The sequence below is a fragment of the Salvelinus namaycush genome, chromosome 22, assembly GCF_016432855.1.
Source record: "Salvelinus namaycush isolate Seneca chromosome 22, SaNama_1.0, whole genome shotgun sequence".
NCBI classification, from domain to species: Eukaryota; Metazoa; Chordata; class Actinopteri; order Salmoniformes; family Salmonidae; genus Salvelinus; species Salvelinus namaycush.
Genome location: NC_052328.1, coordinates 32,107,211 through 32,129,762, shown reverse-complemented (window position 1 = coordinate 32,129,762; position 22,552 = coordinate 32,107,211). Strand labels below are relative to the sequence as shown.

Here is a 22,552-nt window from a genome sequence, read left to right as displayed (position 1 = left end):
ATTCATTGCCCTTGACAATCAACCGTTCTCTGTCGTGGATGATGTTGGCTTTCGCCCGACTGGACGAGCACCGGTACACATGTTGCCTTACCGGAGTTACACAGTAATAGCGTCAGTGCTATTAGCTTCACGACATATTTTGGAACGCAGTTTGGGTCTTCACGTGTCAAAAAACAATTTGATGTGTTAAATAATCTTTAATTTTGACACGTCAAATAACAGTTCTATTATAGAATGTTGTGTGTTCTGAATTTGCACGTGCAAGCCAAGCACCACCACTGTCAAAGCTGTACAAAAAAAGTCTGCAAACAAGCAAACACCGACCACGAACGATGTGTTTACAATACTGCGTTGGTAATAAAGCATTATTTGCTTGACCGCAACGTCGACCGGTAGCTAGCTTGCTGGACCGGTAGCTAGCTTTAGCTTGGTACCTAGCCAGCACAAATACAACCAGCCTGAAAACAATGACCAGTAGAACCTGCAGTCATTTTCATTATTCTCAGCAATGATTTAGGAATCCTTGTGAGTAAGTATTAGCTAGGTAGCCACTTGTTGTTCGCTTATTAAAGTTGATCATTTCATGAAAATAAATAGCCAGCCAGCTAACTTAATCTGTCTACAGTAGTGAGGCTCGACAGGACAGGGTTATGTTGTGAAGCTAGCCACAATAAGGATTTGGCACAGTAGTGGAATTTTCAGTTTGCCTTCAAAATAAAAGTACCTATTTGAAAGTGATGCAGATGGTTACAAAGTGATGTTATCATGCCATATTTAGACTAGATAATGTTAAACAAGGTTGGAATGTGAAGCAATGAAATGGGGTATCAGGCTACTCGGTGACACCCACAGAACACAACTGTGAAGTTTATGCAAATATTAGCGTTGTAGCTCTTATCGCGGGACCGTGACTGTGTGAAATCCCCTCCCCAGTCAGCCTATTGTATGTATTGACATTCATATTGTCCTGTACAGCTTTACCTAAGGATTTGGGATCAATGAAATGGGGTATCAGTCTACTCAATAAAATGTTTCCCAACGTCCTCCTCAGAGTTATCAGACTTCAAAACATCCACACGGTATTGTTTTTCCTCTGGAATAGTGTTCAATACACATAGGTTGACAATAAATGTGGCTCAATTCACAGTTGTTTCAGAGTCCCACAATAAGAGCTACGACAATAATGTTCTCTGGGTGTTCCGAGTAGACTGATACCCCATGTCATTGATCCACAATCCATAGGTAAAGCTGTTCAGTGAAATAACTATGCCCCCAACACAATTGTAAAATATAATACATCCAGTGTGAGTTCAGGTTTGTCAAATTAACAAATTGTCTTTTGTTGATTTTATATAACATTCCAACCTCATTTAGCATGATCTATTCAATTATGGCATAATTCTACTATTTGTATTCATTTGCATTACTGTCAATGACATGGTAGTTTAATTTTGAAGGCTAACCGCGAAGTCCACTATTGTGGCTAATCTTTATTGTGGCTAGCTTCACATAGATGGGGCCAACCACCATTAATCAAAGAACTGTCATATATATTACGATTATTTTAGATTATGACACCTAGCTATCGAGTTAGCTAGCAAACTATAGCTACTGAAACAGATGTCTTTTTGCTATGTTTATGGGGAAGAACATTGTTTGCATCCATGAGCTAGCTAGCTTTTATTTATGACCAGCACTGACAAATTTACCAGCATCATTGATCAATCGTTGTGACATATGAAATACGAGTGCTGGTGTAATCAATGTGTAATAACTACTAAAAAATTGTATGAACGTGTTAAATTATTATGTGATGTACAGTCATATTCAGGTCCAGATTGGTCAACAAGCTTATTTGACACGCAAAGACCCAAAAGGCCAATTGTGCGCCGCCCTATTCACGGCCGGATGTGATACAGCATGGATTCGAACCAGGGACTGTAGTGACGCCTCTTGCACTGAGATGCAGTGACTTAGAACGCTGTGTCCATGTGTGTGTGTTAACTATTAAACTGTACTAGAATGCTTAAAAGGCAGCTAAAATGTTAAATATTGGTTAACAGTATCGGCCAAAAATGTCATATCGGTACATCACTAACTGTGATAACTGCACTGTGATTTAAATTATGTGGGGGAAAAATTGGTTATGGATTTTTCTTAACGTTATGGACCCCAACTTCACACCCCTAGTTGTAACCCGTTATGCTGGAGTGGATACACCACGGCAGTACAATAGACAATAATAAAATGCCCAGTGACATGTAGTATAACATAAGGCCTATGAAATGACATCATATCCAGCAGACAGGCTGGGTGTACGATGGATGGATTGATGGCCTAATCTAGAGACATGCTGGGAGAGAAAGAGGGAGAAAGAGAGCGGTTGTAGCTTGGCGCTACAGTAGTCAGATCCCAGGAGAGAGATAAGAGCACTGGGTTGGTAGTAGTGAGTAGCAGTAACAAAGTGTCAGGACATAAACCATGGGGACACAATAAGTTATGTGCTGCTGGGAGTGGGACACTAGTCGACAGGCAGACAGAGCCACTGGTCCTGTCCTAGTCCGTGTACACACACAGAGAACAGCAAGCTGCTGATTGGGAACTTTGGGCCTGCTACACTTCAAAACAGATGCCAAGTCTGAGGAAGAGACTTAAAAAAAAGAGCGATAAGGGCATAGAAAGAAACGGGGAGGGTGGGTGAGATAGCTAGAAGACAGAAAGAGAGGCCTTCTCTTAACGACTGCCTCTCAGCTCACCACAAAATCAGTAGAGCGTAAAAACAGAGGTGTTTTCAGAGTACACTGCACACACCTGAGCCGAGGTGTAGCACAGTCGCCCAGAGGCAATGGTCCATCTTCAATACACAGAGAGAGCTCCTGTCAGGGAGCAGCGCATAACACATTCCTCTTTGTGTCTGTTTAAATCAATGTCTCAGTCAGTCAGGAGAGAGGCCTATACAGGTAGAACTACTCTATAGGTGAAACACCAAAGCACTGCAGGGGACTGGGAGAAGTCTCTCCACAAAGCACTGCAGGGGACTGGGAGAAGTCTCTCCACAAAGCACTGCAGGGGACTGGGAGAAGTCTCTCCACAAAGCACTGCAGGGGACTGGGAGAAGTCTCTCCACAAAGCACTGCAGGGGACTGGGAGAAGTCTCTCCACAAAGCACTGCAGGGGACTGGGAGAAGTCTCTCCACAAAGCACTGCAGGGGACTGGGAGAAGTCTCTCCACAAAGCACTGCAGGGGACTGGGAGAAGTCTCTCCACAAAGCACTGCAGGGGACTGGGAGAAGTCTCTCCACAAAGCACTGCAGGGGACTGGGAGAAGTCTCTCCACAAAGCACTGCAGGGGACTGGGAGAAGTCTCTCCACAAAGCACTGCAGGGGACTGGGAGAAGTCTCTCCACAAAGCACTGCAGGGGACTGGGAGAAGTCTCTACACAAAGGAGAGGACTAGAAGCCATGAAATTGGTTTTGATTAGCCCTATTGCACCATATGTGTATGAATGAAATCAGCTTGAAATGCTATAGCATAGTTTATTATACAAGGCAAAGATACCGGTGGTCTACTTAGGCTATATATTCTCTAATTGACAAAATACAACTCTCATATTGGCAGTTTTGACAGATTGATTTATTTAAAATCCCATTGAAAGAATTCCCATAATAAACAAAATGTTGCATTAGGGCCCTGCATTTTGCACAATGTGACATGCCTGCATTTGAACTTTTATTATAGCTTTTCATAATCTGAGAACCAATTAGGCTAATGGTGCATCAAATGAAGGTACATTTCTCTGAGTTTCCCACAGCAGCCATATTGGGATGGTTGGAGAAGGGAGAACCAAAGCGCTGCTCTTCCTCCACTGCCTTCACGGTCTACGTGCTTGCAAGTGTGTGTGTGCCTTGAAGTCAAAGGGGTGTGTCTTGTGTGTGTTTGTACAGTGTATGATGCATGCACTGTGTGTGTGTCTCAGTGAAAGGAGGAGAGAGTCTGCCAGTGAGGAAATGCGAATGAGAGGATGGCTTGAGAGCAGGTTGCTATCACACACACGAGTTGTCTCCTCTCTACGCTCCCTTTCTTTCTCTGCCTGAAGCAACTAGGAGGCTCGTCTCCGTTCTCTCACCAGCCCTGCCTGGTTAAACGCAGTAATCGCGTCAGCCTGAATCGCTGCACTTAAGATAATGAAAATAATTCAAAAATACCTCGACTACAGCTCTCCCTGTGTGTGTGTGCTGAGGCAGGAGTTAATAGAGAGGGCAGTGGAGGCATGATAATACACATCTCACAGAGACACCTTACAACAGGCAGAGTAGAGTGCTCTGGTGAATAACCGCCATGGACCCACTCCGACTGCGTACTACATGCAACCATATCCTCTATGTAGTGCACCACTTCTGACTAGGGCCCATATTAGTGCACTACTTCTGACTAGGGCCCATAGGGCTTTGGCCAAAAGTAGTGCACTACGTAATGGAATATGGTGCCTTAGGGGACGCAGTCGAAGTTCCATACGTACAGCCCTGCTGCTGCTCCTCTCGTCTACAGCATTAAACACCAAGGTGGCAATGTGCAAATTGCCAATGTCGCAAGTTTAACAGAGATGGTTCAGTGAGTGAAACACACCTGTGTGATGAGTTATAGTTACTCATTCCATGTGTTATAATTATTTTTTCCCCCTCTCTGCATTGTTGGGAAGGGCCCATAAGTAAACATCTCCCTCTCCGCCTTGCTCCCTCTCTCCACACAGCCACTGACTAAATGAAGCATGGTATCACCAACCATTCAAAACAGTGCATTTTGATACTGGTGAATTGCAATACACTAAAAAGGGAGTATGCACTAAAGTGTGTATGCAAGCATACTAGGAATGTAACAATTCACAGACACATTGGTCCCCGATTCAAATGTTTAATGAAAAAACAGCATTGGACTGCGGACCCTAAACCAATCCAAATGGGGCATGCATAGGTCTGGAAAACCGAATCAAACGTTAAGAATCACCAATTCTTCCGAAAATACCTCATCTTTTGTGACAACTGATGCACCCTCTCCTTCAGTGTCAAACTAAGCATGGAACTGTGTTGTAAGTCATTGATCTACAAGAGATTTTGCATGCCTAACAACCCTAGGGAATATTAATAGCCTTGGCAAAGTGCGCACTATTTAGATGGTTCAGGTTCACCATTAGCAATAGTTTTGGTAGTCAAAACAATCAGTAGACCTACAGTTGAAGTCGGAAGTTTACATACACTTAGGTTGGAGTCATTAAAACTCGTTTTTCAACCACTCCACAAATTTCTTGTTAACAAACTATAGTTTTGGATAGTCAGTTAGGACATCTACTTTGTGAATGACGCAAGTCATTTTTCCAACAATTGTTTACAGACAGATTTTTTCACTTATAATTCACTGTATCACAATTCCAGTGGGTCAGAAGGTTACATTCACTAAATTGAAAAATTCCAGAAAATGATGTCATAGCTTTAGAAGCTTCTGATAGGCTAATTGACATAATTTGAGTCAATTGGAGGTGTACCTGTGGATGCATTTCAACGCCTTCCTTCAAACCCAGTGGCTCTTTGCTTGACATCATGGGAAAATCAAAATAAATCAGCTAAGACCTCAGAAAAAATATTGTAGATCTCCACAAGTCTGGTTCATCCTTGTTAGCAATTTCCAAACACCTGAAGGTACCGCGTTCATCTGTACAAACAATAGTACGCAAGTATAAACACCATGAGACCACGCAGCCCTCATACCGCTCAGGAAGGAGACGCGTTCTGTCTCCTAGAGATGAACGTACTTTGGTGCGAAAAGTGCAAATCAATCCCAGAACAACAGCAAAGGACCTTGTGAAGATGCTGGAGGAAACAGGTACAAAAGTATCTATATCCACAGTAAAACGAGTCCCATATCGACACAACATGAAAGGCTGCTCAGCAAGGAAGAAGCCACTGTTCTAAAACCACCATAAAAAAAGCCAGTCTACGGTTTGCAACTGCACATGGGGACAAAGATCGTACTTTTTGGTGAAATGTCCTCTGGTCTGATGAAACAAAAATAGAACGGTTTGGCCATAATGACCATCGTTATGTTTGGAGGAAAAGGTGGGAGGCTTGCAAGCCGAAGAACACCATCCCAACCGTGAAGCACGGGGGTGGCAGCATCATGTTGTGGTGGTGCTTTGCTGCCGGAGGGACTGGTGCACTTCACAAAATAGATGGCATCATGATGAGGAAGGAAAAGGATGTGGATATATTGAAGCAACATCTCAAGACATCAGTCAGGATGTTAAAGCTTGGTTGCAAATGGGTCTTCCAAATGGACAATGACCCCAACCATACTTCCAAAGTTGTGGCAAAATGGCTTAAGGACAACAAAGTCAAGGTATTGGAGTGGCCATCACAAAGCCCTGACCTCAATCCTATAGAAAATTTGTGGGCAGAACTGAAAAAGCGTGTGCGAGCAAGGAGGCCTACGAACCTGACTCAGTTACACCAGCTCTGTCAGGAGGAATGGGCCAAAATTCACCCAACTTATTGTGGGAAGCTAGTGGAAGGCTACCCGAAACGTTTGACCCAAGTTAAACAATTTAAAGGCAATGCTACCAACTACTAATTGAGTGTATGTAAACTTCTGACCCACTGGGAATGTGATGAAAGAAATAAAAGCTGAAATAAATCATTCTCTACTATTATTCTTAAAATAAAGTGGTGATCCTAACCGACCTAAGACAGGGAATTTTTACTAGGATTAAATGAGTGAAAAACTGAGTTTAAATGTATTTGGCTAAGGTGTATGTAAACTTCTGACTTCAACTGTATATGGTCATTTTCAGATACACAGGGTAACGTCACTGTGCCCATGTTTGAGCGCTGACCAATGCAAGGTAGGCGGCCTGTTCCTGATCTTGCACATTAAATAGTATGCGTAAAACACCTGTCTCAACGTCAACAGTGAAGAGGCGACTCCGGGATGCTGGCCTTCTAGGCAGAGTTCCTCTGTCCAGTGTCTGTGTTCTTTTGCCCATCTTAATCCTTTTTATTGGCCAGTCTGCGATATGGCTTTTTCTCTAGAAGGCCAGCATCCCGGAGTCGCCTCTTCACTGTTGACGTTGAGATTGGTGTTTGCGGGTACTATTTAATGAAGCTGCCAGTTGAGGACTTGAGGCGTCTGTTTCTCAAACTAGACACACTAATGTGCTTGCCCTCTTGCTCAGTTGTGCACCAGGGCCTCCCACTCTTTCTATTCTGGTTAGAGACAGTTTGCGCTGTTCTGTGAAGGGAGTAGTACACAGCGTTGTACGAGATCTTCAGTTTCTTGGCAATTTCTCACATGGAAAAGCCTTCATTTCTCAGAACAAGAATAGACTGACGAGTTTCAGAAGAAAGTTATTTTGAGCCTGTAATCGAACCTACAAATGCTGATGCTCCAGATACTCAGCTAGTCTAAAGAAGGCCAGTTTTATTGCTTCTTTAATCAGAACAACAGTTTTCAGCTGTGCTAACATAATTGCAAAAGGGTTTTCTAATGATCAATTAGCCTTTTAAAATGATAAACTTGGATTAGCTAACACAACGTGCCATTGGAACACAGGAGTGTTGGTTGCTGATAATGGGCCTCTGCACGCCTATGTTGATATTCCATTAAAGAATCTGCCGTTTTCAGCTACAATAGTCATTTACAACATTAACAATGTCTACACTGTATTTCTGATCAATTTGATGTTATTTAAATGGACACTTTCTTTGCTTTTTGTCCCCAAATGTTTGAACGGTAGTGTATCTAGATACGTATCCTCTTGAAAGGGAAAGACGCACATCCCTAATGCATATATACGATGTGCATTTATCAAGAGTCAACTGTAGTCCACCTTCAAACTGTCTGGGAACGGTTGGTTTAAACCTCCATTTGAGAAAGTGCATACAGGCTGAATGAATGACTGTCATTCAGATGCAACATTTTCAAAATGGTCTAGTACAGGGTTCACCAAGTACAAGTCACCAACCATAGTACAGGGTTCACGGCTGAATGTAATTGGGGACCACTAGTCTAGTAGGACAATAACTGGGTGTATAGTACTGGCTATATGCAATCTACTGTACAATGGAAAATATGACTGACACCATGTTATGGATTTATAAGCATAGTTATACGCATGCACATCATGCTAGGGTCGATATGAAAGGGCACGTCAGCCACGAGAGCATTTCCATGGAAACAAGTCAGTCTGTGAGCGTATAATATAAAAGCCAGGAAGCACTTGTATTTAAACGTAAATGCAAATTACATGATATTACATATATTGATGACAACTTGGGAAATTACGTGCACATTTAGCCCTACTGGCTACTGCATTTAATTTCCCCTAATAAACCTAAAGTAAAAGGACACTTGAATTACACTGAACAAAAATATAAATGCAACATGCAAACTGTTGGTCCTATGTTTCATGAGCTGAAAAGACCCCAGAAATGTTCCATACGCACAAAAAGCTTATTTCTCTATTTTGTGCACAAATGTGTTTATGTCCCTGTTAGTGAGCATTTCTCCTTTGCCAAGATAATCCATCCACCTGACAGGTGTGGCATATCTGGAAGCTGATTAAACAGCATGGTCATACACAGGTGAACCCTGTGCTGTGGACAATACAAGGCCACTAAATTTTGCAGTTTTGTCACAACAGAATGCCACAGATTTCTCAAGTTGAGGGAGAGTGCAATTGGCATGCTGACTGCAGGAATGTCCACCAGAGCTGTTGCAAGAACATTGTATGTTCATTGCTTTACCATAAGCCGCCTCCAACAAACATTTTAAGAATTTGGCAGTATGTCCCACAGACCTCACAAACGCAGACCACATGTATGGCGTTGTGTGGGCGAGCGGTTAGCTTATGTCAACGTTGTGAACAGAATTCCCCATGTTGGCAATGGGGTTATGGTATGGGCAGGCATAAGCTACAGACAACGAACACACCCGCATTTTACCCAGGGCAATTTGAATGCACAGAGATACCGTGACGAGGTACTGAGGCCCATTGTCGTGCCAGTCATCTGCTGCCATCACCTCATGTTTCAGCATGATAATGCACGGCCCCATGATGCAAGGATCTGTACACAATTCCTGGAAGCTGAAAATGTCCCAGTTCTTCCATGGCCTGCATTGTCACCAGACATGTCACCTGACATGTCACCCATTGAGCATGTTTGGGATGCTCTGGATTGAAGTGTATGACATGTTCCAGTTCCGGCAAATATCCATGAAGAAGTAAATTCATTAGGCCCTAATCCTCATTGCAGAGCAGTGGGACAACATTACACAGCCCACAATCAACAGCCTGATCAACTCTATGTGAAGGAGATGTGTCGCGCTGCATGAGGCAAAACGGTGGTCACACCAGATACTGACTGGTTCTGATCCATGCCTCTACTTTTTTTTTTTTTTTTAAGGTATATGTGACCTACAGATGCACAGCTGTATTCCCAGTCATGTGAAATCCATAGATTCGGGCCTAATGAATTTACTTCCTCATATGAACTGTAACTCAGTAAAATCAATGAATTTGTTGCATGTTGCCCTCTTCGTTCAGTATAGTTTGATGGGGGGAAAAAAGCCTACCTAAATACAGTGAAATAGCCCCATCTGTATCCTATACATTGTAGAATATGCCCACTATGAATGCGACTCTATATGTGCATTGCAACTGTAATGAAGATATGTTGTTACCTATATATGGGTGGTCTCTGAAGTGTTATTCTGGAATAGATATTGCATGCTCCTCATTCAAAAGGAGGAATGGCAAGTGTGTTCATTTAGCATCTACTGCCTAGCCAAACAGTAGCAGAGTCCACACTGACTATAATAAATAGTGATAAGAGTTTGGTTATAGAGCCTGTGGCCTCTGTCTCTGCTGGTGATCATTTGAAGGTGAAATGTTGCTGTGGAATGAACAACGTGATGCTGAAACAGAACCAAACTTTGGTAACAACTTAAAATGTTAACAAAGTTCCATTCTTTTCAGCATCACATTTTTCATTCCACAGCAATATTTCACCTTCAAAAAAGTTCCATCCTGAAAGAAACCACAAGGGCCACACAAGGACCTGGAGTTCTGGTATTATGGCTTTGAATGCTGCATATCAACACCCCTAATGTCAACATGAGAATGACATAGCTAGTCAATGATCCATAGGATCATGTGGCTGGGGTTGGAAGGAAACAGTTTTATCTTATGTAGGATAGCTTTTAGAAGTATTGCACAGCAGACCACCCTGTAAGTGCACTATGAGACGTGGGTATAGGTAGCACTTCAATATCTCTAATGTTGTGTGGAGGAATGTAGCAAGAATGCGTCATACGTTTTGATGTGCAAAAGTGTTGCATGCGTGCATGGTATCTTACCAGACGAATGGTCAACGGGTCCACCGCCGTTAGTAAAGAGTGCAGAATACAGCTCAGGGTACGTCTTCTCCAAGGCCACACACAGTTCGAGGAAATGGTCGCTTTCCTTGTTCACAAGCATCTTCAAAAGCTGGTCCACTTTCTCCGCGCTGGAAGAGCAGTTTTGGTCCAGTTCGAAGCGGTCGAGCTGGCTTAGAGTACCGGAGATTATCAGCAACTCTATCAGCCGGTCTGCGTCAGTTATTGAGTCCAGCAAGTTTTGGTGGCATTGGTCTAACAACTCTTTGTGCTTTGGCTCCATTGCCGTTCGCTTTAGTTCGGTAGCTAACTAGCTAACGTTAGCAGACTGGTTAGCTAACGTATCCTTGGCTTTATTTCTCCAAAATGACCCCCCTGCCCGATAAGCGAACAAGGAACTAACTTCCTAATTGTCACTTGTATGAATTCAGCAGAACAGCCATGACATCTAATGGCATGGGACAGCAATTTTTTATAACAAATAGTTAAAGGCACACGAAGCCATATTTGTTGACTGCACTAAACAGCCATACATTTTCCCAGGTTACTTACGTTTGGCAACTTCATCCATTTTTGCGTTATTCCGACAAAACCCTGCCCTAACACATGAGCTTTTTCCAAAGAGTCATTTATTTCATGCACTATACCAACTCAAGTGCGAGGAAAACTACCGTAACTCTCTCGCCGTTCCCCAGCTATACTGTATCCTGCGCAATGTCTGGGCTGTTCAGCAGCTGCTGCCTGCTGTCAATCAAATTCCCATACAATGCCATGTAAAGTAAATCGGGGCGGGTCTTACACCAAGACACACCTGATTTTTCAATGGGCGTACGTTCTGAAAACCTAGATTCTATCCTTCTAGGTCCTAGAAGGAAAAGATGAGAATGGATTAAAAAAAATGCATAAAAATGTTGCTGTGATACATACATTGTAGCATAAATACATTGTAGAAGAGGCAGTAATGACAACCAACTCAGCAAACATTGTGGTAGCCAATTAAAACATTTTTGGTATCCAACATTTATCCATTTTGGTGAGATGAAGAGGAGATTTTCACTGTACTTGTGCACGTGACATTAAAATTTAAAAATGTAAACTAAAGAGATGTTTTATTATGTTTATATGAATATAAATTAATATGTTTAGATTAATTAAAATCGTTGAATATATTAATTCATATGGTTTTGTTGTGAAAAAAATATGTTTAATTACATAGCAATACACACAGCGCACAAAACATTAGGAACACCTGCTCTTTCCATGACATAGACTAACCAGGTGAATCCAGGTGAAAAAGCTATGATCCCTTATGGATGTCACCTGTTACATTCACTTCAATCAGTGTAGATGAAGGGGAGGAGACAGGTTAAAAATATATTTTTAAGCCTTGAGACATATGGATTGTGTATGTGTGCCATTCAGAGGGTGAATGGGCAAGACAAAATATTTAACTGCCTTTGAACGGGGTATGGTAGTAGGCGCCAGGCACACAGGTTTGAGTTTCACGTGCGTATCAAGAATGGTCCACCACCCAAAGGACATCCAGCCAACTTGACACAACTGTGGGAAGCATTGGAGTCAACATAGGCCAGCATCCCTGTGGAATGTTTTCGACACCTTGTAGAGTCCATGCACCAACAAATTGAGGCTGTTCTGAGGGCAATAAGGGGTGCAATCAATAATAGGAAGGTGTTTCTAATGTTTTGTCAACATGTGTTTTCATGTGATACTGAATGAACCATTCTTACCAGTGTGCCAACTGTACTGAGACATTTCTCAGTCTCTGACACATTGCTGTGCAGCCAAAATGAATTGAAGGGAGGCAGCAACCAAGAAGATGAATAATGCCATCACTAACACAGAGAAGCTGCTGCCTTCATACAGACTTGAAATCATTGGCCACTAATGGATCACTAATCACTTTATTAATATTGCCACTTTAATAATGATGTTTACATGTCTTGCATTACTCATCCCATATGTATATACTATATTTTAGACCATCTATTGCACCTTGCCTATGCCGCTTAGTCATTGCTCATCCATATATTTATATGTACATAGTCTTATTCCATCCCTTTACTTAGATTTGTGTGTATTAGGTAGTCGTTGTGGAATTGTTAGATGACTTGTTGATATTGCTGCACTGTCAGAACTAGAAGCACAAGCATTTCGCTACACTCGCAATAACATCTGCTAACCATGTGTATGTGACCAATCAAATTTGATTTGATTTGATTTACCATGTTGGTTGTGAATAAGATCAAATAATCACTGAGTAGCAGGCCTGGAGTGTAATTATTAGTCCAAACAGTTAAACTAGAGTTTCTATTGGACAAATTCAGTTAAGTCCCTTGCCATTTAGTTTGCTTCCGTTTAAGAAACATTTTGGGGTGCTTATATTTGTTCTGTTTCAATGCATTTACAAGTGGGTAACCTGTACAAGCATGAGGTGTGAAATGAAAATGTTTTTCTTTTGCATATCCTGAGAGAGTGAGGTCATGGCCAGGGATCAGCCATCATTGACAGCGACCCTTGAGCAATTGGGGATAAGTACCTTGCTCAAAAGCACATCAACAGATTTTTCACCAAGTCAGCTCAAGGATTCGAACCAGCAAACTTTTCGGTTATTGGTTTAACTTTCTTAACCGCTAGGCAACCTGCCCCCCCAACAGAATCACCGGAATGAATACACCCCTAGGTTCAAAAACTATTTCAGTTATTGCAATTACTTTTCAATACATTTCAAAATAAGTATTCAGATAACCTTTATTTGAAAAAACAAGTACTTATTAGAAAACACTCAAATGCACGCCGATGCATTTAACCCAGGTATTTGAAAATAGTATTTCAAATAAGTATTTGAAAAAACGTTCAAATACAATTTGATTGAGTAGTTGGTTTTTCCAAATAACCATTAAAATACTTAAAGACTGTCACGCCCTGGCCTTAGTTAGCTTTGTTTTCTTTATTATTTTAGTTAGGTCAGGGTGTGACATGGGGGATGTATGTGTTTTGTATTGTCTAGGGGTTTTGTATGTTTATGGGGCAGTGTATAGTCTAGGTGTAAGTATGTCTATGGTTGCCTGGATTGGTTCTCAATTAGAGACAGCTGTCTATCGTTGTCTCTGATTGGGAACCATATTTAGGCAGCCTTTTTCATTAGGTAGTTCGTGGGTGATTGTCTATGTCTATGTTGCATGTTAGCACATTGTTTTGATTAGCTTCACGTTCGTCGTTTATTGTTTTGTATTAGTTTGTCAAGTGTTCTTCGTTTTCGTCTTCATTAAAAATAGAAGATGTATTCAAACCACGCTGCGCTTTGGTCCTCCTCTCTTCAATGTTACGACGATCGTGACAAAGACAGAAAAAAGTTTTAAATAACAATTACCTAATACAGATGTATTTGAACACTACGTCACCGCCAAGTCTAAGTGGGGACACTACGTCACCGCCAAGTCTAAGTGTAGAGCTAAAAAATTCAAGCCCCTTGGGTGCTGCCATAGAGTTACATTAGAAGTGCCCTCAAGGTCATTGGTCACAGATAAAATTATGTCAAATCACGTTACATCTACAGTAGCTTTGATTGGACTGATCATGTCAACATTATACTTTCAAAATCTTAGCTAGCTGTCATCCTCATGAATCAAGTCGACAATCTACTGGCAAATCCTTTTTAATCCTTGTCATATGAAGATAAATAATAAAGAGAAATTATATATAAAACTTATCGGTGCTCATTGGCCATTGGACATAAACATTACACAACAAGTTGCAAATCGCAAATTCAACAATGAGTTGTTTGGAAGGAATCAGTGGCTAACTGCAAGCATTGCAAAGCAATCCCTAGCCTGCTATTCCGTGGAGTGGCTTTGTGATCCCAAGTCTGGGATTAAGAGTCTCTTTTCCAAACTTAAAATGATAAACATTCAACATTGGCCATGCTGTCATTGAAGCATGATTTGTGCTGTGCTCAAAACAACTGTTAACTCGGAACTGCGAAATTTCAAGACAACTGGAAACTCGGGAAAAACGAGCTCCAATTGGGAAAATACGTTTTGAACGGTCATCCAACTCTGAATTTTAAATCTGGAACTCTGGCCTCTTTCTAGAGCTACGACCTGAAGATCACTGACGTCATCATGATTCAGCCTTGTTTTTTTCCAGAGTGCCCAGTTGTCTTGAAAGCACCATAAATCCAGAGAATGCCAAACTTTGATGATAAAGTGTGATGAAAAAATTTGCCCACGAAGGACCACCTTCCTGTTCAAGTGAGCACAGCACAATAAGGTGAGTCCAAAAATGTCTTGTATGCTGCTGCATAAATCATGTAATATGCCAGGGAGATATGCATACTGTAGCTAAGAAAGTAATACTAAGTATATGTTGTGTAGTAAGCTGTTAGTAGCACATGTGCCTCACCCTAATAATTTGGTATATTTTCCTCTCTTAATATGGCCTACTGTTCTGACTTGGTGGTGCACATGTAGCCTTTAACTTGTTTAAAATAAATATTATCATCGAATATTGTAAGAGCTTTCATTGTCTGCTTATATGCCCCGTTTATTTATCCTACGGTTCTGACTTGGTGTACAGGATGAACACTGCAAGAACGGCCCATGTTCTGAATTCTGTTGCTGTACATTTCAAAAGTGCTGAACAAATAGTTATATTGAGTACGTCCGTCCTAGCTCGGTCATTAATGTCTTAATCGAAATTACGGATTGCCTCTTATCCTCTTGTTGTCCCCTTATGCCACAGTGTGTACATCTCAATTGTCAGTAGAAACCACATTTGTTTAAGCAAGTCAGCCATATCAGCTATGTTTTTTTAAAAGGCAGTAAATGAGGCTGAATTAACTGTTTCGCTGCCAGACAAGGCTCCGCTGATATCCAGGTGTAGCAGTGGTAAGGTGTTGGGACTGCTGTCGGGACAGCTTTATGTAGGTCCTGATAGTTTGTGGGCACCATTTGTCACTGTTATAGTGCAATTAATGTATTGTTTAGTGTTGTGTTGTGTAGTGGCTTTGCTGGCACGCATCCCACATTTTTGTTTTGTTTGCCCCACAAAGATGTACATGCTAAAATAACCACTGCAAACATATCATTCAGTACAAGCCGTTAAGCAACATAGCAAACGTTCAATCATGTAATCACTGACATGTTGCACGGAGCCTTTCGATAGGTTAACCACAACAGTGTCTGACTTTTGGCTGTCGATGATGCACCTACCCCGACTTCACTCGTCAACTTTCGTTTAGTCGGCTGCGTTAGCCATACTGCACAAACAGACATATGTTTTACTGTTTCAAATTAAATCAAATCAAATGTTATTTGTCACATGTGCCGAATACAAGAGGTGTAGACCTTTACCGTGAAATGCTTCCTTACAAGCCCTTAACCAACAATGCAGTTTTAAGATATGCAGTTTGTAGAGTTTATTATGTTCCTACCATTTCCTGACTTTACTTCTGTGGAAACAAAGCATCCCATCATCCCTGCTATTGCATTCTACGAATAAACCGGGCAATAGCCCAAATAGCTGTACTCCTCTCTCTCTGTGTTTTTACAGACACACCACCCATACCAACACCAGAAATCGAACCGAATATAAAGTTCTTTCAGCCTACCAGTTTTTACAATCACAATGAGTGTCCTCGGCCCCCTGCTAAATCAGCAGTGCCAACACACAGAGAGAGAGAGACTCATCTTAAAACATGAGTTTGACCTCAATCATCATCATGCATACGCCACATTTCCATGGTGACAGTCAGTCAGTCAGACTGCTGCTCAGTATCGTGCATGCTACTCAACAGCTTACGCAACAACACACCCCTATCATTCATAACACACATTCATGTCAAAGAGGAAAAGAGAGGGAGGTGCTTCTATGACTGCTGACAGTACTTTAGTCACACACGCTCGCACGCGCACACACACAGGGAAGGTGCATGGGGAGTGCTGCTGTCTATGATGCCCTGGTTATGAGGACAGGCCATTTGAAGACTACTTTGTGATTTTATTATGGGTGTATAATTTATAAACAGTGATAGCAGCAGGCACGTCAGTATGATGTCGTTATGTGTCTGGGAAATGCTCCTGAAACACCATGAATTTTTTATTAAACCACCCTGACGAGAGAGAGAAGGAACAGCACGTCAGAAATCAGCTCAATGTAATTGAAGAATCCATAGAATCTAACCACTTCCAGGAAAATTGGAACGCACTAAACAAACAACACACTTTTCCCACATTTTGTTACATTACAGCCTTATTCTAAAATTGAATACATTATTTTGTTTTTCTCATCAATCTACCCCATAATGACAAAGCAAAAAACAGGTTTTTAGAAACGTTTGCATATTTATAAAACCAAAATACAGAAATACCTTATTTACATAAGTATTCAGACGCTTTGCTATGAGACTCGAAATTGAGCTCAGGTGAATCCTGTTTCCATTGATCATCCTTGAGATGTTTCTACAACATGATTGGAGTCCACCTGTGGTAAATTAAATTGATTTGAGCTCCGAGACAGGATTGTGTCGAGGCACAGATCTGGGGAACGGTGCCAAAAAATTGCTGCAGGATTCAAGGTCCCCAAGAACACAGTGGCCTCCATCATTCTTAAATGGAAGAAGTTTGGAACCACCAAGACTCTTCCTAGAGCTGGCCGCCGTCCAAACTGAGCAATCGGGGGAGAAGGGCCTTGGTCAGGGAGGTGACCAAGAACCCAATGGTCACTCTGAAAGAGCTCCAGAGTTCCTCTGTGGAGATTGGAGAACCTTCCAGAAGAACAACCATCTCTGCAGCACTCCACCAATCAAGCCTTTATGGTAGTGGCCAGAAGGAAGCCACTTGTCAGTAAAAGGCACATGACAGCCCGCTTGGAGTTTGCCAAAAGGCACCTAAAGACTCTCAGACCATGAGAAACAAGATTCTCTGGTCTTTTTAAAACATCTTTTAATATTTTTTTACCCCTTTTTCTCCCCAATTTCGTGGTATCCAATTGGTAGTTACAGTCTAGTCTCATCGCTGCAACTCCCGTACAGACTCGGGAGAGGCAATGGTTGAGAGCCGTGCGTCCTCCGAAACACAACCCAAACAAGCCGCACTGCTTCTTGACACAATGCTCACTTAACCCGGAAGCCAGCTGCACCAATGTGTTAGAGGAGACACCGCACACCTGGCGACCGTGTTAGCGTGCACTGGGCCACTCGGGAGGCCCTTAAGATTCTCTGGTCTGATGAAACCAACATTGAACTCTTTGTCCTGAATACTAAGCATCACATCTGGAGGAAACCTGGCACCATCCCTATGGTTAAGCATGGTGGTGGCAGAATCATTCTGTGGAGATGTTTTTCAGCAGCAGGGACTAGGAGACTAGTCAGGATCGAGGGAAAGATGAAAGGAGCAAAGTACAGAGTGATCCTTAGTGAAAACCTGCTCCAGAGCGCTCAAGACCTCAGATTGAGGCGAAGGTTCACCTTCCAACAGGACACCGACCCGAAGCACACACCCAAGACAAAGCAGGAGTGGCTTCGCGACAAGTCTCTGAATGTCCTTGAGTGGCCCAGCCAGAGCCCGGACTTGAACCCGATCGAACATCTCTGGAGAGACCTGAAAATAGCTGTGCAGCGACGCTCCATCCAACCTGACAGAGCTTGAGAAGATCTTCAGAGAAGAATGGGAGAAACTCCCCAAATACATGTGTGCCAAGCTTGTAGTGTCATACCCAAGAATATCCAAGGGTGTAATCGCTGCCAAAGGTCCTTCAACAAAGTACTGAGTAAAGAGTCTGAATACTTATGTAAATGTTATATTTATTTAAATTTTATAAATGAGCAAAAATGTCTAAAAACCTGTTTTTGCTTGGTCATTATGGGGTATTGTGTGTAGATTGATGAGGGGAAAAAACAATGTAATCCATTTTAGAATAAGGCTATAACGAAACAAAATGTGGAAAAAGTCCAGAGCTCTGAAAACTTTACGAATGCACTGTATCTATCCAAAATGGAGATTTAGGGATAAACCACTTCTACAATTACATTGAATGAACTACAGGACAAAATACAAACCCTCCAACCCAAAAAGGCCTCGTACATTTCTTCAGTGAAAACAGTGTACTGAGCTAATATCATATTGGCTTTTTACCAAATTACCGTACGACAGACCACGTATTCACCCTGCACACCAAAAATGACAAACAAACCTAAACAAAGGCAGTCTTCTCATGCTTTGTTGATTTCAAAAAAGATTTTTACTCAATTTGGCATGAGGGTCTGCTATACAAATTGATGGAAAGCAGTGTTGGGGGAAAAACATTAGACATCAAAATTGGCAAAAAACACACATTTCTTTCCACAGGGCCGTGGTGTGAGACAGGGATGCAGCTTAAGCCCCACTCTCCTCGAAATATACATATCAACGAATTGGTGAGGACACTAGAATAGTCTGCAGCACCCGGCCTCACCCTACTGGAATCTGAAGTCAAATGTCTACTGTTTGCTGATGATCTGGTGCTTCTGTTCCCAAAACAGGAGGGCCTTCAGCAACACCTAGATCTTCTTCTTAGATTCTGTCAGACCTGGGCCCTGACAGTACATCTCAGTAAGACAAAAATAATGGTGATCCAAAAAAGGACCACAAATACAAATTTCATCGAGACACCGATGCCCTAGAGCACACTAAAAACTATATACACTACCAGTCAAAAGTTGACACACCTACTCATTCAAGGGTTTTTCTTTATTTTGACTATTTTCTACATTGTAGAATAATAGTGAAGACATCAGAACTATGAAATAACACATATGGAATCATGCCGTAACCAAAAAAGTGTTAAACAAATCAAACTATATTTTATATTTTATTTTTTAAGTAGCCACCTTTTGCCTTGATGACAGCTTTGACAACTCTCAGGCTCTCATGCTCAACCAGCTTCCTGAAGTAGTCACCTGGAATGCATTTCAGGTGACTATTTATATATTTGTGTATTGTTTATAGTAATTTATTCTTATTTAATAAAAAATACTTTTGCCATCTCTTGACTGGTGTGTTGACTCAATTTGACTCAATTTGTTCTCTTTTAGCTCTGTATTGCCTCTACTTGACAACAGCTCAGAGTGGAGATGTTTCATTTATTTACAGGGAGAGAGAGGTTCCCCCTACTGGCCCTCATGCTTCAATACAATTTCAATGTATGAATCACTACGGCTGCGTTTATGATAGGCTGAATTCTAAAACAATGCATTGAGTGAGTTGTGTAGTTCTGAAAGGATTGGAGGTGTAAGCAATATTGTGAAAATCCCACATAACCAATCGGAGGACAAGGTGGAGTTATTATCATAATGCTATCAAATCCTCTCAGATTTCCACAAGTGTAGGGACTAGGGGTTGTGTCTGGACAGGCTAAATTGCCTCCATAGTTCCTTTAGACAGGCAGCTCAATTCTGATATTCTTTCCACTAATTGGTCTTTTGACCAATCATATCAGATCTTTTCACATCAGAGCTTTTTCAGAGCTGATCTGATTGGTCGAAAGACCAATTAGTGAAAAGAATATCCGAATTGAGCTGCCTGTCTAAAGGAACTATGGAGGCAATTTAGCCTGTCCAGACACAACCCCTAGTCCCTACACTTGTGGAAATCTGAGAGGATTTGATAGCATTATGATAATAACTCCACCTTGTCCTCCGATTGGTTATGTGGGATTTTCACAATATTGCTTACACCTCCAATCCTTTCAGAACTACACAACTCACTCAATGCATTGTTTTAGAATTCAGCCTATCATAAGGCAATCAGAAAACACTTCACTTTGTGTGGCTTTCCGGCAGACTAGACGCTATGTTGCATATTGCTGCCTTTCACAGTTTGGAAAGTGCACAGCACATTTGTTCACAAAAAAAAAGGGAAATGGGAAATTGCACTGCCGTCTATACACACTGAGTGTACAAAACATTACGAACACCTTCCTAATATGGAGCTGCACCACCCCCTTTGCCCTCAGAACAGCCTCAATACATCAGGGCATGGACACCTAAAGGTGCGTTCCACAGGGATGCTGGCCCATGTTGACTCCAATGCTTCCCACAGTTTTGTCAAGTTGGCTGGATGTCCTTTGGCTGGTGGACCATTCTTGATACACACGTGAAACTGTTGAGTGTGAAAAACCCAGCATTGGTACAGTTCTTGACACACTATAACCGGTGTGCCTGGCGCCTTCTACCATACCCCGTTCAAAGGCACATAAATATTTTGTCTTGCCCATTCACCCTCTGAATGGCACAAATACACAATCCATGTTTCAATTGTCTCAAGGTGTAAAAATCCTTCTTTAGCCTGTCTCCTTCCATTCATCTACACTGATTGAAGTGCATTTAACAAGTGACATCAATAAAGATTCATAGATTTTACCTGGATTCACCTGGTCAGTCTGTCATGGAAAAGTTTTGTAAACTCAGTGTATATGCAGACGGTGTAATTACAATGTAGTTACACATTTTACCTTTTTATCAACAGTTAATCCTGCCGGGGTCAAATTTTTGTTAGGGCTCCCAAGTGGCGCAGCGGTCTAAGGCACTGCATCTAAGTGCAAGAGGCGTTACTGTAGTCCCTGATTTGAATCCAGGCTGCATCACATCCGGCTGTGATTGGGAGTCCCACAGGGCGGTGCACAATTGGCCCAGCGTCGTCCAGGTAAATAGGAATTTGTTCTTAACTTACTTGCCTAGTTAAATAAAGGTTAAATAAAAATGTTATAAATAAAAATACAACCACAATCTGAGAAATGTTCTGAGCTTCAAGACATTACTGCCCTCTAGAGGCCAGAATGAAGAACTGTCCTGAGCTACAATACATTACTGCCCTCTAGGGGCTAGAATGAAAAAAACACATATGACAGGTTGAGATATTGTTGGATATTGCATCTTGTAAACATTATTCTAATCATAAATGCACCAAATGAACATTGATTACATGTATTGACTATTGGCCTCATGATTATCTGAACTCCAGTCCCAGTGTCTTCTGTATTGGAACAGGGTTTATAGACCAGTGTGAAGAAAAGGGTCAAAGAGAAATTTAAATTAGTTTTACTTCATATTTATCCTCTCCAGCACCACCCCAACATATGTGAAAACAGCACGTGTTTCCGATGACAACATCCGGTGTGTATCATGTGATTTCACTTAACTATGACCTTTAGTTACCTTTGCCTACTCATAGTTGGATAATAAAATCACCTGACGCACACCAGATGATGTCATCATAAACACTTATCTTCCTCTATCTTTTTGACTGCAAAACATAGAAACACATTTTTTTCCGCATATGTTGATGTTGGGGTGTTGCTGGAGATGATGGAAATGAAGTTGAGACATTTCCCTTCAAAGCCTGGATCCATAGTTTCTTTTCACAATAGAAGCCGCCCCCCTGCTTATGTTGTGAGAGAGAATAGATAAGTTTGAACGACAAACATGGGGGTGGCCCAGCCACAGGAAAGGTGTGTCTTTCTGATAAATCCGGGCCAGTGGAGTGAGAGGAAACGGAAGGTCTCTAACTGCTCCTACTGCCACCTGACTCAAACAACCAAAACCACTGACAAGTGACAGTCACAAATAAATGGCCGACGTTCTCCTATTCAGGTCAGTGTTGACATTGTTGCCTTTACAATGAATGTACAAAACATTAAGAACATCTTTCTAATATTGACTTTAACCCCCCCAGTTTTGCCCTCACAACAGCCTCAATTCTTCAGGGCATGGACTCTACAAGATGTCGAAAGCACAGGAATGCTGGCCCATATTGACTCCAATGTTTCCCACAGTTCTGTCAAGTTGGCTGGATGTCCTTTGGGTGGTGGACCGTTCTTGATACACACGGGAAACTGTTGAGCATGAAAAACCCTGCAATGTTGCAGTTCTTGACACACTCAAACCGGTGCGCCTGGCACCTACTACCATAACCCGTTCAAAGGCACTTCAAACTTTTGTCTTGCACATTCACCCTCTGAATGTCACACATACACAATCCATGTCTCAATTGTCTCAAGGCTTAAACATCCTTCTTTAACCTGTCTCCTCCCCTTTAGCTACACTGATTGAAGTGGATTTAACAAGTGACATCA

At 41.8% G+C, this 22,552-nt stretch overlaps 1 protein-coding gene across 1 annotated transcript in view; it reads right to left on the bottom strand.

Annotated features, from left to right (window-relative positions):
• LOC120017765 (disks large homolog 5-like) overlaps positions 1–10,949 on the bottom strand; it is a 127,194-nt gene extending 116,245 nt beyond the window's left edge. Inside the window, exons 1-2 of the mRNA XM_038960738.1 lie at positions 10,406–10,949; positions 5,748–5,756 (exon numbers count right to left, since the gene is read on the bottom strand). Of these exons, the coding sequence (XP_038816666.1) occupies positions 5,748–5,756; positions 10,406–10,706 (310 nt within the window). The 5' untranslated portion in view covers positions 10,707–10,949. The remainder of the gene's footprint in view (positions 1–5,747; positions 5,757–10,405) is intronic.
• Positions 10,950–22,552: the final 11,603 nt, after the last annotated feature.